Source organism: Crocuta crocuta, unplaced genomic scaffold (assembly GCF_008692635.1).
Source record: "Crocuta crocuta isolate KB4526 unplaced genomic scaffold, BGI_CrCroc_1.0 scaffold30, whole genome shotgun sequence".
Lineage (NCBI taxonomy): Eukaryota > Metazoa > Chordata > Mammalia > Carnivora > Hyaenidae > Crocuta > Crocuta crocuta.
This window is the reverse complement of record NW_027528345.1, coordinates 10,460,846-10,478,644: the sequence shown is the minus strand read 5'-3', so window position 1 is coordinate 10,478,644 and position 17,799 is coordinate 10,460,846. Positions and strand designations below refer to the sequence as shown.

The 17,799-nt window shown below is 52.6% G+C and overlaps 1 protein-coding gene across 6 annotated transcripts in view; it reads right to left on the bottom strand.

Annotated features, from left to right (window-relative positions):
• Nucleotides 1-890: 890 nt before the first annotated feature.
• ASIC1 (acid sensing ion channel subunit 1) overlaps nt 891-17,799 on the bottom strand; it is a 23,875-nt gene continuing 6,966 nt past the window's right edge. For 2 of the 6 annotated variants that reach the window (XM_077753351.1, XM_077753352.1), the window contains 9 exons: nt 6,725-6,875; nt 5,976-6,103; nt 5,543-5,693; nt 5,106-5,162; nt 4,500-4,653; nt 3,972-4,063; nt 3,387-3,466; nt 3,194-3,298; nt 891-3,036 (listed from right to left, as the gene is read on the bottom strand). In XM_077753351.1, the coding sequence (XP_077609477.1) occupies nt 2,932-3,036; nt 3,194-3,298; nt 3,387-3,466; nt 3,972-4,063; nt 4,500-4,653; nt 5,106-5,162; nt 5,543-5,693; nt 5,976-6,103; nt 6,725-6,875 (1,023 nt within the window). In that variant the 3' untranslated portion in view covers nt 891-2,931. Of the gene's footprint in view, nt 3,037-3,193; nt 3,299-3,386; nt 3,467-3,971; nt 4,064-4,499; nt 4,654-5,105; nt 5,163-5,542; nt 5,697-5,975; nt 6,104-6,724; nt 6,879-7,003; nt 7,093-9,558; nt 10,210-17,799 lie in introns of those variants that run through there. The other 4 variants (XM_077753349.1, XM_077753353.1, XM_077753350.1 and 1 more) reach the window with 4 other exon arrangements.

Below are 17,799 nucleotides of genomic sequence, written 5' to 3'. Positions count from 1 at the left end.
AGAACTCCCCCCGCCCCCCGCGCGCCCCCCGCGCGCCTGCCTGTCCGCCCGGCCGGCCGGCCGGCACGGGAGGCTCAGGGCAGCGAGACTGTGGGCTAGAGGGGGGAGACAGCGGAAAAGGCCTACTGACCACTCCCTCCCGTCTTCGCGGTCCAGGAGCGAAGACCATAGAGAAGAACTCTGGGATAGAGAGGCCCTGTGAGCGGGCGCCCCCAGGCTGACGGGAGGAAGACGAGGCCCTGGAAAGGGGGACCACACCTCAACCTCAACGCTCTGATGACGGGGCTGATGGAGAAACGGCTTCATGTAGGCGCAATAGATTTAACTTTCCAAAGCGCTGTGCTTTTTTGTTTCCTTTTCTATTGCTGTAAGCCTGAGGTCGTCGAAGAGGAGAATGCAAAGTTTATTCATTTTACAAACTGGAAAGCTGATCTTAGTGAATGACTTGGCAAAGATCAACGAAGTTAGCTATTGCTAATAAAGCCAAAGCCCAGAATCCGGATCTTCTGGCTCATAGCCCAGAGCTCGTTCCACAGATACAGTGCCTCAATAACTACCTCACGCTGGAACTTGAACCCAACTTTGTCCCTAAACTTTAAAACCTAAACTGCTTCCCGATTTTATTTTGGATTTTGACCCTGGCACTCTCCCAAGAATCCTTTGTGCGAGGACTTCTCTTTGGGACCTTTGTTGCCTTCGACCTGTCTTTCCCTGCCCAGTGGTTCAAACCATAACTGGTGTGATGGTCTGTCCCATCCCAGGAGGACCAGGGTCTCCTTGCTCAAGCCTCCTTACTTTTCCCCAGTTGTTTGGCCCTAAGCTAAGCGCAGTTTTAGGCACTTGGTGGAAAGGCCCAAATACTATTCAAACAAGAGAAGAACAACTGAAGAGATGGTTGAAACCCAGTTTATTAGACCAGAGGCATGCGTCACCCATAGCCCTGCCTGCTGTTCCCCATCCAGTGCACACCCCTTGGGCTTGCTCCTGCTTCCCTCTGGAGAGATCTGATCTCCAAGGAACTTCTAGGAACCAAGAGTTCCCCAACATCCCATGGCCTCACTCTCTAGCTCCAGGCCAGTGCACAGGTGACCTGCCACAGGTTCTGTTCTGGGGTTGGAGACCAAGAAACAGTTGGGTGGAGAAGACCTGGGAAGAGGTAGGGCTCTGGCCTAGGGGAGTTCCTGGGGGAAGGAGCATGGCAGGCCCTCTACCTCACTCATTTCTCATTAAGATAGGAAGGGAGAGACAGAAGAGCAGAGCTTTCAACTTCCCCTCTAGGCCTGTTTTTCCCACCATTACCAAACCATACCTCACCAAAAAATATAAGTGGTGGGCTTAGGTATCAGGTGAGGAAAGGAGGCTGGGACCCAGAAGGAAGGAAAGGTCACTGACTGAGGACCTCAACTTCTGTCAGCACCCCACTACAGCTACAAGAGTCACCAATCCACAGCTCCCCTTGTCTCTGACACCCTTGGCTTAGTGTGCAGAGTGGATCTCCACTCCCTGGGCGGGGGCTCTCTCTGTAGCTACCCCCTCCCTGGGGAGGCCGCAGTCAGCCAGGCAAAGGGCTTTGGGATTGTGAAACGGGAAGGAATGTTAAGGCTACGGGGAGGGCACAGGGTGCCCGGGTTGGGGGGGGGAGAGGGTGAGGCCAGAAAGAGGCAGAGCTTGTGATTCACAGCTTCCTTTATGTCGCCACCGAGACAGTGCGAAGGTTACAATGCGCGTGTCGTCTCCTTGTGCTTCTCAGAGGGATGTGTGTACACAGTACAGACACCAGGGGAGAGAGTCCAACTCTTTATACAGGCGAAGGCATTCAGAGACCAGGGAGGGAGTAGAAACACAGAAAGGGGTACCTGGAGCAGGAGGATGGTTCTTAGAGACAAGAGGGGATGGGGTCGAGACAGACAGAGTTAGGGGAAAGTATATACAGAGATATAGCAATATAGAGTCTGTATCATATAGAAATAGAAAATGCAGATGAGGTTGTTGAGAGAAGCAAATGAAGTTGGGGAAGAGGACTTGGGAGAGTTCCATAAGAAAATTTATGGATGCGGCCCTCTGCAGGGGCCCCTGGGAGAGGGACCAGTGAGGTTAGGCACCAGTGCCCCTCTCCCTGAGCTGGAAGCCAACCAGCTGGATCTTTCATGGGACGGTAGAGGAGTGCTACCTCTTGGGATTTCTCTCCAGCAGTTCTGGGGTGGGGGTGAACTCGTAGGTATCAGGATGTGGCCTACAGCACCAGGGCCACATCTTTTCCCCATCATCCACTTCCTCAGGGGATTCCCATCCCCAACTCCCTAGATAGAGACTTCACATGTAAGAGGGTGGGAATGGGGACTATGGTTTTAGTTCCTGCCTGGAGACTTGGGGTTGGGGGGGGTCACTGGGCTGAGAGGGTCTCTTAAGGCTGGGGAAGCCCCCCCCCCAACTAGCCCTCCCCTTCAAGGTACATTCTCTGATTTGGGGCCAAATTCCAGACCCCAAGGATCCCCTCCACCCCCCACTGGGAGGGGCTTTGGTGACTGGTGGCAGCAGAATGTAGGTGGACAGTCAGATGACAGATAGCCAGACAGACATAATTCAGGCTGGGAGCTGGGGGAGGCAGCATGGAGCAGAGAGGGGCAGCCTGAGGTCACCTGCCCCATTCTCTCTTCTTAGATTTTAGTTTTTTAGTTTTTTTTTTTGTTTGTTTTAGTTTTTTTAGATTAGTTTCAGTAAAAATAAAAAGAATAGGATAGAGGCAGGGAGAGGGCTCTATGGTCAAGACTCCTTCCTCACCAGACAAGAGGAAAGGACTGCCCAGGAGTGAGGGACTACCTTGGGAGGGGGAAGTGAGTCCCCAGGGCAGATATGGGGGGGCGCAGCTGAGGGCCCCCTTACTCTCCTAGCCCTCCCCACCTAGGCCTTTGGTACAGTGGCCTGCGGGGCTCAGCAGGTAAAGTCCTCAAAAGTGCCTCGGGCCGGATGGTGAGGTAGGATGTTGGCAGCATACGTCATCCCGGCAGGATGGCCCCGGAGGCTCTCACACGGGTTCTAGGGGAACGGCACAGGACAGGGACTGGTTATCAGAAGGGCCACAGGTGGTGCTGGGGCGTGGGGGAGGCAAAGGAGAAGAGGTGGCAAGGGGGGTTGTCCTGGGGTTTGGGGGGAAGGGGCGGGGCCTGAGGGCATCCCTCTCTCGCTCCCTCACATGTCTTTTGACGTCATCCAGGCTAAGAGCCACACCCTTGTCCGCGCTGCTCCTTTTGGCCTCCTTCTGGCACTTTCCTCTTCTGCACAGCTTGTGCTTAATGACCTGAGACAGAGGTGGGGTGGTGAGTGGTTGGGCAGGCTGGAACCCTGAGGTGCCTGTGGCCCCGCCCTGATGCCCCACCCACAATTACCTCATAGGCGTAGTCAAAGAGCTCCAGTACAGTGAGGATGCTGGCCCCAATGAACAGGCCCATCTGGCCCCCAATGTCACCTGCAGGAGATGGGGCACAGGGATGTCAGTGGTGTCAGGACACTTTGGAAGCAGCAGAGCCTACTAGGACAGGGACAGTTAAGTTGTATTTGCAAAAAGATCCACAGCTTTTGTACGGAAGGAGCACAAAGCAATTCTGGTGGGGTTCTTATTTTCTTCTCCATGCTTTTCTGCATTTTTTTTACTTTTCTAAAGCAAACAGGTATTATTCAGAAAACACAAAATACCCCAACATTCATTCTCTGGGTAAATTTTCAATGGCTTATGAAAGAGTCCCCCATTCATGCCCATAGGCCTGTCTCTACCACTTTGCCCTAAGAGAAGTTTCAGCCCCCTCCTCCCACTATATACCAAGACAACAGAGTTTGGAGAAAGGACACAGGGGCAGGGGGGATGGCAGGGGAGGAAGGAACTTGTGGGACAGAGGTAGGCAGCCCGATTTGGGTAACAGGGTGTCGCACCATGCCCAAGGCATGGGAAGGGGACAGTGCCATGAGCAGCTCACCCAGGAGGCCTGCAATTTCATAGGCCTTCTTCTGCTCAATAGTCTCATAGTTGAGGACTTCAAAGAAAATGTCCAGCACCAGGATGTTCTCCCTGCAAAGGGGTTGGGGGAGGAGACCTAGGTTCAAGTCACATCTCTGTCCCTTACTAGCTAGGTGACCTTAGCAAGTTATCCTCTCTGAATCTGTCTCCATATCCATAAAATGAGATGTTGATGGGGGTACCTGCCTTTTATGATTGTCGTAAGGATTAAATGTGATGGCATCTACGAAAAGACACTCTGCACACTGGCAAGCATGGAGTGACCCCAGTTGCAGCAGTGAGGATGAAGATAGAGAATGAAGCAAGGAGGAAAGAGAGGTACTTTTGCTTGCTCCAGCTAGATCTGCCTTCCATGCCCACCCCAGACTCTTTGGTTGCCTTCCCCTTGTTATCTCAGCCTCTTCCTGTCTGCTGGCCCCTCAAAGCCCACTTATACCCTTTACAGTCCCAGCCCAAGGGCCCTGCCCTGCACAGTTAGAGCCCTTACCCTATGTACTGCTCAGACTTGTTGAACTTCTTGGCCAGGTACTTGGCTGACGCTTTGCTGGGGATCTTGACCATGGACAGCTCCTTGCCATAGCGGGTTAGGTTGCAGGGCATTTCACACACACAGTACTCCTGGTCCTTCTCCACCAGGAAGTCTGTGCCCGACCAGGCGAGAGGCACCAGTTGAGTGAGGCTCTTCGGTCAGCACCTTCCCAACATGAACATCCCGGCCCTGTCCAAAGCAAACCTGGACCCCCTTCTCTTTTTCTGACCTGTCTTTTGCCTCAGCCCTATGCCCTCCCTGTACTGATCTTCACCCAGCCTCCCCATAGATATTTTATAATCCTATATCTCATTGCCTTAGGGACCTGAGGGGTCAACCATCAAGGTGCTGATGAAAGAAAGTGACAGCCCCTCCTGGGTGACCCCAGTTCATTTTTCACAGGGGCCTCTAGAGATGCTATTCCCAGCCTTGCTGAGGTCAGACACAGGAGAGAGAGTTCAGGTGAAGCCTGATCTAGGAGTTACTTGAAGCTTCTGGGAACTTGGTCTGAAACCCCCATGCACGTGGCTCCTCCCAAGACCGCCCTAGGACAGGGGTGCTCACCCAGGGCAGGATCCGCACACTCCTTGTACTGTTCTGGAGTGCAGTATGGGGCATCCCCTAACAGAGGAGAAAAGACAGTGGTGCAGGACGGAGATTAAAGGGGTCTTGTGATGATGGTGGTATCAAGGGCCTAGAAACTAGAAGCTAGGAGAGCGTGGGAGGGCAGGACTAGCCAGCCCCCAGTCTGTCCCGAAGGTGACTCACCCCACAGTCCACATCCCTCTTGGACCCTTCCCATACCTTCCTATGGGTACAGGCAGGAACTGAGATCAGAAGGACAAGAGCCATAGGAATCTGGATGGGGCTAGGACTGGGTGGGGAGAAGCCAGTTAATCTTGCTTCCATGTTGGCAGGTGGTTGATATGAATGGGGAGCTGGTGAGAGGCAATGCAGGCTGCGGGGGCCCCAAGATTGGGTCTGGAGCTTTGGGGCCTGACCTGGCATGTGCACCATGCGACAGTTACAGTTCTCCACCAGGTAGCGTGTCTCACAGTCGATGCGGCAGGCAGTTATGCTGTAGGAGTCGAAGAAATCCGAGTCCATGGTAACAGCTTTGCAGGTGCCCCAGGGCGGGGGCAGGTAGATGAGCTGCTGGGAGAGCCAGGGAGCTGGGGGGTGTGGGGACTTCTCCCCGAGTCACCTTGATGGACTTCTCTGACAAGATGCAGAACTCAGGAGTCCTGCACCCTCTCCCTCTGCGAACTCTGAGAGTCTCAGAGTTTACAGAGCATTCCTGTTCATTCATGCTTCTCCCTAGTCAGACTGGTACCCAGACCTTACCTCATTCATCCCTCCTGTATTGAGTGCCCACCACTCCATCTTGACCCCTCAACACCCCACCCTGGGACCAGCCTCCCGTGGTCCTCTCACCCGCTGCTCCTGGCAGGACACAAAGGTCTGGAACCCTGGGGCCACACCAAAGCCCAGCTGGTCGATGAAGGGAGGTTCATCCTGACTGTGGATCTGCACTTTGATGCCCGCTTCGAAGGACGTCTCATCTATGGGAATGAGGGGGTTGTGTATTGGGAAGGCTTCTGACTCCCTAACCTCCTTCAGAGCTGGGGCCGCGGCACCTCTCCTCGGAGTAAGTACGGTGCTCACTGGGACAGGGGAAGGGGTTACTCTATGGGGGCCCTCGCCCAGCCCCAGGCTCCTTTCGGGTTCACTAACTCCATGCTGCCCTGATGAACCCTGCAACCTACATACTTTTCTTATCTGGCTTCAGCTGTGCATTTTAGTGTCTCAAATTCTTTCCCAGACACTTTCTATTTCTCCCTCTCCTTTTGTCTTTTCTCCCCATCTCTCTCAGCCCCAAGGCCCCCTGAGACCAGACTGACGGCAGACGGCCCAAGAAGAGAGGGAGTTATTTATAGAGCGAGTGGCGGCCACTGATGGAAAGGGATGGCTGGTTACCTTGGAGAGTAACTGAGCCAGGAAGGGGGAGCCAGAGAACTGTGAGGGTGGCAGTCAGGTAGAGTCGGAGATGGAGATGGCAAGATGCTAGGAAGAAGGGAGGAGAGCCCGAGGCCTGCCTCAGGTCCTACGGTGGAGCTCAGGGGTCCCCTGGTGGAGGCTGGTGACTAGGGCCATGGGAAGGGGCCCCTGAGAGAATGACATACCAGTCTCTCCCCATACGGGCAGGTACTCATCCTGTTGGATGTCCAGCATGATCTCCAGCCCATTGCCAGTCCCACCCTTCATGGTCTTCAGCCGTGGACGCCCATCTCGGCCCGAGTTGAAGGTGTAGCACTTTCCATACCGGGTGAAGACCTGGTGAGGGCAGAGTGGAGAATCTGAGAGTCCTGGCAGCACTCCCTACTTACCAAGGGCTGTCCCCAGACCCTTCAACTGCCCAGGAATGATTTCTTCTGTGCAGCCCATTCTCCATCTGTCCTCCTTCTCTGCCCTTCTTTGCCCTGCTGTGTGCCCTGGAAAGCTGATCCCGGCGGGGTGTCCTGCCCGTGTTCTTCTGTTCCTTGGACAGGCTCTGGGTTCAGGATGATCAATGGGAGCTATCAATAAGGGATCAGAGGGCAGAAGGAGACAGAGATCAGGGTGTTCATCCTTCCCCACCCTTCTCCCCTCTGAGAATGTTCTGGCAGCGGTTTAGACCCTCTGTGACTACTGAACCTGCCAGGAGGGCTCCCTGCATAGCATCACTGCTTTCCGGTGCCCCTTTAGCCTGAATGTGACAACTTCCCACTATCACTAGGTGCCTCAGGCCCCTTTAGGCAGAGTTTCCTTCACTCCGCCCACAGCTCTGTAAATAGTCCCTTTGTTCAAGTCTTTTCTATTAAACTGTGTGGCAGTCTTTTTCCTGCTGAGACCTTGGCATATACACCCCCATCACCAGGATCCCATCACTGCCATACTCCTGGTCCCTCCTTAAGACCCTCTACTCAGGCCCAAGATCGTGGGCCCTTCTGAGATAGATCTTCTCTTCTGGATTTTTCCAGGCATCTGAAATCTTGCTCTCCCCAAGATCCTTCCCCCAAACCATGGTAAGCACTTTAGTTTCCTCTAGCAAGTAGCCCCTTATGTCCGTTTTTGTCCCATCATCACCAGAACCTGAAAGCAGACCCAGCTGCCATCCCAAGGATCATGCTCACCCAAGTACCAGCACCTCCTCTCCCAGGATTTGGTACTGAGCACCCAGGGCACGGCATGCTTGGCAATGCTTGTACAGAACCACGAGGGCCTCAGAGGAGATCTGAGCCCCGGAGGCAGTCTCTCCACCCCATCCCTCAGAGCAGCCCTTATCACAGCTCTGATTACACAGCCACAGAAAGAAGGATGAACCATTTCTTTATGGCCTTCTCCCTACAGCTTGCCTGAATGTTTCCAGGTTCCCACAAATGGGGTGACTATACTTTTACTACTGCTTGATGGTGACAAAATCCACATAGCGAGTCAGAAGGTCAGTAGAGACACAGCCCAGGGAAAGAGAAAGACAGTGTCAGGCCAGATCAGAGCAGTGGGGGGTGTGGAGGTTCCTAGGAAATAGAGTTCCCTGTCCCCCTCCCCCTTCCTGGAACAGTCTCCTCCCCCAACCAGAAAAAGCAAACATGTGCTTTCCCCTATCCTTGTCCATAGCATAGGAGCAAGTGGGTGTCATCAATGTGTTGTGGACCAACTGCAGGTGGGGACCTTGGGGTTTTGGGTAAGGTCCAGAGATAAGGCAGAGAGAGAGCTCCAACTACTCCCAATCCCCCAGGCCCACAATGAAGTTTGGTGTCACTCAGTCACAGGCTCCAGACACACACCCACAGCTACCCTCCATCTGTAAGGTGAGGGACCCCAGGTGGCCGAGAGCTCCAGCACTGCCTGGGCTGAGGGCTGTGAGGTTGACCAGTGGACTGCTGCTGCCACCTGGTGGTTCCATGTGAGAAGTGTCTGCTCGACCCTTAGGTCCAGATAACACCTTTGTTATTTCATGTTCCTGTATTTCTTGGCCTGTCTGAGGTCCAGTGGCCAAAACCCCGAGGTCCCCACCTGCAGTTGGTCCAGAACACAATGATGACACCCACTTGCTCCTATGCTATGGACAAGGTGGGGGACTGAGGGACAGGTGTGGCAGAAGGGAAGGCCTGGCATCTGGGACCTGGAGGGGGCAGGAGAGGAATCAGGCAAGACAGAACTCAGAGCTGAACTGGGGAGGGAAAGGGGTGCCACCTGGTGCCTCAACGAGGACCCTAGACTCCAGAGTGGGAGGACAAGCATGAGGCTGACTCCCATTGAGGGCTTCCCTGATCCTCACTCAGAGCTGGAGGGCAGGGGGGATTTAGAGGAGGCCTATTGTTCTCCCTCAGATACACAGACAGACACACAGACACACACACACACTGTAGGAGGAGCACTGGAAGACCACACAAGGATGCACTGAAGTCCCGGCTGTGGGTCATTACTGAGAAGAGGCATGGTGGGGTGGAGTTGGGGGCTGTCCCCACCCCTCCACCTCCCTTCCACACTCTTCTCCTGTGCCTCCAGAGATTAGGGGATACCTGCCCCAGCTCCAGTCCAGGGGTGACAGTCAAAATTGTTAAGACTAGGCATGGGTATCCACCACCAGACCAAAGGTTACCCCAAAGACAGACCAAGGTCCTAGGCTCTGCTGGATCGCAGGGAGGTCTGGGAAAGAGCTGGAGACACTAGAGAATATTCAGGGAGACACCAGGGGCCTCAGGGCAGCAACTAATTACCAGCTAGCACAGATGAATTTCAAGATTCTAACAGGGAGAGCAGTATGGCACTGACCTGAAAATAGCAGCCCAGCTCCAGACCCTGGGGCTCCCGGGGTGAGCTATGGCCAGGTCTCTCTGAGGCAGGTCATAAAGTGTGGGTGGCCCGGGTGAAGTAGGGGAGGTGGTCACCAGCCCCAGCCCCAGGAGGCGACAGTCAGGGTGAGCCATGTCAGACACTCAGGGTGCTATGTCCAGCCCGGGCCCCCACTCACCACCGAGAAGTTGTGAGGGCCACAGGGCCCCCCGCAGTAGGAACAATAGAGCAGCATGTCCTCCAGCCGGTGGCAGGAGCGATTGTAGAAGCGGTGCAGGTTAAAGGGCTCCCCAGAGAAGGCCTCAGGCCCCGGTGGGGCCAGGGGTACCCCAGGGTCATCACTTTCATCCAGCCCCAGCATGGGGGCCAAGTAGAGCAAGTCGGGGTAGCTGAGCTGGGACAGCCGCACGGCATTAGTGTTGCAGAGGGTGACCGCTGGGAAGGCCAGCTCCGTGGTGGCCACCTCGTCTAGCAGAGTCACATGCGGGTAGCTGAGGTAATAGGCAACGCGGTCCCCTACCTGGCACAAGAAGGCACCCAGTGCCAGGACAAAAGCCACTGCCCACAGGGCCTGCCTTGGCCCTGGACCCCCCTCCACGAAGATGTGGCTGGCGCCATGCAGGGTGCAGCTGTTGGCAAAGGCAACCAAATCCATGGGCGAATCCCCCTCTCTAGCCTCCTTCCTCTCTGCCTCTTTTTCCTTCTCTTCTTCCTCTTCTGATTCTGAGTTGTCCTGCTGCCGCCGCTGGTGGGGACCCCAGACATCTCCCAAGGGCCCTGGGGCTTCCTCTCCAGAGAACGACACAGAGCAGAAGATCTGGATGGGCATCTTCTCCAGGGGCTGCTGGCACTGGGGATTGGCAGGTGAAGGGAGAGACAGATGTGATCTCAGGCAGGGTCCGCAGGCCAGCCACCCAGACCTTCTGCTAGGTCTCCTCCGCCCCACCAGCCAGCTGTCCTTCTCTGCCAGGGCCTTCGTGGCAGTGTGGCTGAGATGGGGCTGAGACTGGGCGGGGCGTGGGGAGGAGGACCTGCCTGCTCTGCTGGGGAGGGCGGGCCTCTGGGCTGATGAATAATGGATGGCGGTGGGAAAGGGAGGCTGATGGAGAGGAGGGAGCCCCTTTCCTGTCATCAGCTCCATCAGGACAGAGAGGGGCAAAGACAGTGGAAACCCTAGACAAGCCTAGGGGCTCCAGGTGAGATGGGACCTAGCAGATTCTGCTGCTCCCACAGCCCAACGCCACAGTTCCTGCCCCTCCCCCATGACATTCAAGCTCCCTGTCACCATCATCCCATTGGTTCCTCAGCATCTCCTTTGGCCTTCCTATCCCAATTCTGGGTCCTCACTCCCATTCTCACCTGGTACAGCCATTCCTGAGATATCAGAGACTCCGCAATATCTCAGATCTCTAATTCCTCCGTGACTCCCCCTGATTCATAATCCCCCCAGTTATTTCACTGACCATACCCCCACCATCTCCCAATACATACATAAGACCCCAGTTACCTTTCAGTTACTGCCCTGACCCCAATTTACCCTGTTACTTCCTGAACCCTTAATTCCCTTGTAATCATTGCCTTGACCTCCAGTTTCCCTCCAGCCAGTCCCTGACCCCATTTATCCTCCTCCCCTCCCTCCTCTGATTCTGGCTCAGCTTCAAGTCTGCACCCTCTCCTGTGCTGAGCAACACTTAGGTCACTTTCCCCTCCTCCACCTTTCCCTTCTGTGGCTTGGGGGGCAGCCCAGCTTCCATTAGCAGAGGTCTCTCACTGACCACAGACTCATTTATGGCCAGTTCCCGGCACCAGTGGTGGGGCAGGGGGAGGGACCCTGTCTCTTGCAGCTGAAAAGCTTCCTTGCAGACCACCAATCCCCCTCCCAGCTTGCCCACCCCTCAACCATCCAGGAGAGGAGTTCGAGGAATTCTGTCTGGTAGGTGGAAGAAATTGAGATCAGAGCAAACTGCTAGGTCAGGTGGAGGGTGTCAGGAACCAACCTGGGGTGTTCCCCAAACCCTCAGCCTCATAGATACCCCTGGCCACTCAGTCTCAGAGACTTGCCCCCAGGCCCCTGGCCCCTCTGTGCGCTCTGATTACTCAGGGCCACCTATTGAGGAACTTGAGCCACCAGCCAAGTCTCCAGGGCCTAGAAGGTGACCTGAGGGGAGGTGTGGAAGGGAGGGAGGGAGGGGAAGCTTGTTAACCCTTCCTCTGCAGGGCTGGAGATAAGCAGTGGGGGTCACAAGAGTCTAGGTGGGCCTTGCCCTTAACCATCACAAAGCCCCAGACATCTTTCCCTCTCCTTTTCTCCCCTCCCTCCCTGCTCCCACACTTCTTCTCATTTACATTTGCATGCAGAGACCCTGGAGTGTGTTGGGGATAGGGGGCAGGGTGCCAGACTCCAGCAGAACTGATTGATGCAGGACCTTTGGTCTCAGCTTTGCTGCCAGGGACACAGAGGCCCCAGAAGAAGCACGGTGTCTGAGCTCTGGCCCATCTCCACTCTTTCACCATTGCCCTCAGCCTGGCCTCCACCTCTTTTGCCTAAACAATGGCCTTCCAAGTGCTCTTCCCAATCCTCTCCCTCCTAGTAGTTTCTCCCCACCTTATATAATTCTGTATGTAATTCTGACCACTCTCCTGCATAGAGACCTTCAAATCCCAGTGCCTCTTGGTAAAATCACTCCCATCTCAAGAGAAGCTATGAGGCCTTTGCAATTTACATTCCAGCCTCCCTTCCCCATCCCTCCACAGCAGTCCAGCACCTAGCCACCCCGCCCAGCTCCCATTCTGCATACATGCCAGGCTCATCCGCAGCTCCATGCCTTCCCTGGACTCCATCTGGAGAATTTCTACTCATTTTTCAAGACCTTACTTACATGTTACTTCCAAGAAGCCTTCTCTAATTGCACAGGACATAGTACCCACTCAGGGCACTGAAGGAACAGTCTAATTCTGCTCAAGCCCCTTCAGGCATGAGTAGTGACCAATAGCTTCTTGAAGACAGGGACTGTGAGAATGAAAGAGCAAGACCCAGGGACCATGTGAAGAAATTCGAACCAAGAAAGACCAAGAACATCCAGGGCAACCAGAGAGGTCACTGAAGAGATGAGGAGAGAGATTACCCCACCCCCACCCCCCTTCAGCTGTTGTCCTCTGGCTTCTTCTGGATGAATTCATGAGTTCCTTTTCTGTTTCTGGTCCCCCGTCCCCCCACCCCCACCCTCCACCCCGTCCCTTCCTCCAGACCTCAGCTTCTAGAAGGCTTTGCATGTCCTCAGGATGTATTTCAGAGGTTAAGTTCTAGGCCTAGGGTGAGAATGGGGAAGCTGCAGATGCCCATGCGCCCCCACACCCACTAGAGGGCGTTGTTCCTCTCCTTCAGACTTCTGGAAGGAGAGGTAGCTTAGACTTCCAGAGAAAAGAAACTAAGGCAGGGGACACTTCCACCGGGAGGCTTCACCAGAGAGAAGGGCATGCACACACAGAGCAGCTTCGGAGGATGGCAAATCCATTACGGCAGGACACTTCTTCCCCCACACCAACACAAAGACCCACACTACACACCTACGCATCACTACACACAGCTGCCTTGTGGGGCAACACAGACAGACAGACAGACAGACACACATGCCACATTTCCTCCCTCCTCCATTCTCTAACATTGTCTCCCACCTCATCTTGTTCCAGTAGACAAATCCAAAATTGTCACAGTAATGGGAAGTAAGGAAAGTATCAAGCAGCACACACAGACCCCCAAGCACACACAGAGGCCCCAGGAGAAGTGGCCAAGCAGACACGCAGGTAGGACAGCACTCGATTCTGAACCCTCTGTCCAAGGATGCAACCCTTACCTATGTCGTTCCCCACCCAACACTGCTCTTAAGCTGTGTGGCAACTCAGTGGTTTCTGACTTTCTCCACGTGTCTTTCTAAACTCCCTCCCCCCAACATCTGTACAATGTTTCATGCTCTTCAATTGATATCTCATGGGATCCTTATACAACCTAGCAAAATAAGCAGGTTGGGAGAGCCAGAGCAGGGTAAGAACAAGCTGGGGAAACGCAGGTTTGAGTAACTTCACCCCCACTTGACAAATGAGGAAACTGAGGCACAATGATCTGTTCAAGTTTCATGGAAAGCAAGTAATGGGCATGAGACTAGAATGAGATTACCCCCCTCCAAATCCCTTCCTCCTTCTTCATTCTTTCATTTATTCATCAAATATTTACTCAGTATCTATGTGCTGAGGACACATGAAGAAGGGGCACTTGGGTGGCTCAGTCGGTTAAGCATCTGACTATTGGTTTCAGCTCAGGTCCGGATCTCACAGTTCATGAGATCAAGCCCCACATCAGGCTCATGCTGATAGGGCAGAGCCTGCTTGGAATTCTCTCTCTCCCTCTCTCTCTGCCCTTTCTCCATTCTCCCTCTCTCTCAAAATAAATAAACTTAAAAAAAAAAAAAGAATATATAAAGGACCAGGATCTTGCCCTTGTGGTGCTTACTGTCTAATGGGGGAGACAGACACCATTTTCTAAAAATCGCAAAAGTAAATGTTTAATTGCAAACTATGATAAGTACTATGAAAAAAATAATATGCCTCTATGCGAATGAATGACAGGGAGATCTGACCCAGCCTTGGGAATCAAAGCACTTCTCTGAGGAAGTGATGCTTGAATTGCAATCTAAAGAATAAGGAGGCATAATTAGGTAAAGGTCTGCAAGGGGGGTGGCGGAGCAGGGGCAAGGGGAAAGAGTATTCCAGAGAGCAGAGTCATGCAAAGGCCCTGAAGACCACGGAAGGAGAGAGCTGAGCAGAGGAGGATGTAGCTGGAGAGCCAGAGCAGGGTAAGAACAGGCTGGGGGAACAGGCAGGACCCAGACCTCTCAGGGCCTTAAAGGCCACAGCAAGGATTCTGGTCCGAGGACAATGGGAGGCACACCATGGGAGGATTTCAGAGCAGTGTTTTGAAGAGAGGACCCTGGAACGGCCACAGGGGTTGCTGGAAGACCTGTTAGGAAACTATTATAGGGTCTAGGGAAGAAGGGGAGCAGTGGGCTGGCTTGGTGTGGGGCAATAGGGAAGGGAAACTTAGGAGGCAACAGTGGCAGGTCCGTTAAGGGAGGTGAGGGAGACAGAGTGTCGGGGATGGTTTCTAGTCTGCATAAATGGCTGAATGGTGGGATGGCTCACTAGGCCAGAACACAAGGCAAGGACTAGTTTAGGAGATGAGATGATGAATTTGGCTTTGCACATGCTGGGTTTTTGGAGCCTTGGGGACATCCAAGTGGAGACGTGAAGTGGGAGATTGGTCACCTCGCGCTGAGGCTGAGAGAAGAGAGCTGGATTGAGGCACACATCTGGCACTCGCCGGTGTACAGATGCTGACTGAAGTCATGAGTGAAGATGAGATGGCCCAAGAATAGAATAGAAAGTGAAAGAAAGAGAGACAGACAGACAGAAAGAAAGAACAAGCAAGCCTGCTTTGTCAATATCCACTGAAGCTAAGCAGAATCCCAACCTGTAACTTAACCACAGCTCCTAGTTATATACCAAAGAAACAAGTACCTATGACAACCAAAAAACATAAACAAGAATGTTCATGGTAGCTTTATTTTTAATAGCCAAAAAACTAGTACATTTGTTACAACCCAAATGTCTAGCAAGAGTTGAATGGATAAACACATCTTGGTCTATTTATACAATAAGATACAACACAGCATCGACAAAGAGCTAACTACCACCATACCAAATGAGACAATCTCACAGACAGAATCAAAAGCGAAAGAAGACAGACACAAAAGCGTGTATGGAGGATACATATACTCTAGGAACTTCAAGAACAGGTGGAATTTACCTGTACTGACAGAAGTTAGAATAATGGTTAACTCTTATGGGGCAGTATTAACCAGGAAAGGGCCCAAAGGAACTTTCTAGGGTGCCAGAAATGTTTTATACTTTAATGCCAATGTAAGTACATACTGACATAATATGTAAAATATTACATTGTGAGATACACCAATGTAGGGGCACCTGGCTAGAGTCGGTAGGGCATGTGACTCTTGATCTCGGGGTCATAGCTTTGAGCCCCACATTGGGTATAGAGATTACTTAAAAAGAAAATCTTATATGTAAAAAAAAGATACACCAATGTAAAAATATACTAATGAAAAATTCATCAAGTTGCACCATTAAATTGAGTCCTCATGATTTATAAGCAGAGAAAAGCTTGGGATTGAGACCTGAGTAGTGCTGACAGTGAACGGCCAAGTAGAAGAGAATGAATTGGCAATGAGACAGAGAAGGAGGAACTAGACAAAGGAGGTAAACCAAGAGCATGTGGGTGTCAGGATAGAACAGTTTTAAAAAGAGGAGGTGGTCAACCATTTTTTGAATGTTATTGAGAGATTAAGGATAAAAAATGTTTGCAGGATCTGGCCACATGGAGGTCCCTGGTGGCCGCAGCTAGAACTGCTTTTGGTGGAGTGCTGGGGCAGTCAGAAGGCAGCCTGAAGCAGATTGAAGAGTGAATTTGAGATGAGAAAATGGAGACAGTGGAATATGTACATCACTTTTCAGAATCTTGTCTGTGAAAGAAAGCAGAGGGATAGTGTGTGAGCCGGAGCTGGAGGGAGCTGTGGAGTCGAGAGACCTTTGGTTTCGGTTTTTATCTTAATCTCAACCCGGATACACAGTAAGTGCTCAATAGGTGATAGCTGTCATTTTAGCTATGTATTTCTAGCTGGGAGAATCATAAGCATGTTTCAGTGTTAGTAGGTACGTTCCACTGGAGAGGGAGAGATTGACTGTAGAAGGAGAGGCAAAAATCTTAAGGGTAAAATTCCTATATGGGTAGGAAATCAGACGTAAAGACTAAGTTGAGATTTCAGCCTATGTAAGAGGAATCCTCCCCTCGCTCAGAGGAGGACGAGTTCTTGGTTAAGGCTTCTATCTTCTCTCTGGAGTGGGAAGCAAGGTCGTCTGCTGAGGGTGAGTGAGGGGCTAGGAAAGGTGGCTGTTTGAGATGAGTGGAGGGGTTTGCAGGAGTCATTGGGAAGAGCAAGGTGACCAGGAAAACACAATATGGTTGCCAGGAGGCACTGCAGGCCCATTTCAGGATATCGATCATGGGCACAAGGTGATTTCAAGCTGGCCTGTTGTGGGACTTCCTCTGGTAGAGTTTGGCTGTCCTAGAGCCACCCTGAGGAAAGCCAGTGGCGGGTCTATCTGCTAAGGTTGGGGTTTGGCCAAATGATGCAATGAAAAGGCAGAGGAATCAAAAGACTTGGTGTGGCCAACCTGAGCCTGGGGCTCCTTCTCCTTTGCATCCTTTCTTTTCCTCCCTGCTTCCTGCTTCTTTAGAGAACATGTCAAGCTGGGAAGCCAGACACCCTCCTCCCTCCACCACCCTGCTCCACACATCTGCTCCTACAGTCACACACAAAGAGCCTGGACCTAGAAGATCTGAAGTCAAGGTCCCATTCTGGCATTCACCGATTGTGTGACCTCAGACAACTCACCTGACATCCCTGGGCCTCAGTTTTCTCATCTTTCAAGTGAAGATACTAATGTCTTCCTGCCTCCCAGAATTTTGAGGACCATAAGCTAAAGCAAAGGGAATTTGTATATTGCAAAGTTCGGCTGGAAGAGATGATTAATTTTGCTGGTATGTGCTCTGCATGCAACCAGAGGTTTGCCTGCACACAGCTCCCTCCCACAACCACACCAAGCTGCGTGTGCCCCCATGCACATCCACACACATCCACCTCACACCCTAATCTACATCCACATTCTCTCATTCTCAGACACCCCCATGGAGGTGTACATGTGTGCTTGTACACTTGCGGCACACATGCAGTGGGTGTGTCATAAGGAAGGCTGAGTTGGCTGCTATCCATGGTCAAGGCCACTGCAGCAGTCTCACCCCTAGGAATGTCCCCAGCCTGGCTTGATGATGTGACATACTGATTAGAGGCACATAGCACTAAGCTACACAGTCCCACCTCCCAGGGTCCCCGGGACTGCAGCCACATCAAGGAGGTGCAGATGAGAAGGGTAAGAAAGAGTTTTCTTTCCAAGAACTCATAGTAGCTCAGAAAAATCACAACTTGTCCTCCCTTCCCCTTGGGGGTGGCCTTGGAAAACCTGAGGTGCCAGAGTCTCTGTCCTTAGAGTTTCTTAAGGAACTTCTCCTTAAAAAGTTCTCTTCCCTTCCACCTTTCTTCAAGGTGAATACACAGCCTTTTTGTGCTCATTTAAAAATTTTCCACAAGGAAAGGGCACCTGGGTGGCTCAGTCGGTTAAGCGTCCAACTTCGGTTCAGTCATAATCTCATGGTTCCTGAATGTGAGCCCTGCATCAGGCTCATTGCTATCAGCACAGAGCCCACTTTGGATCCTCTGCCCCCCCCCCCCCC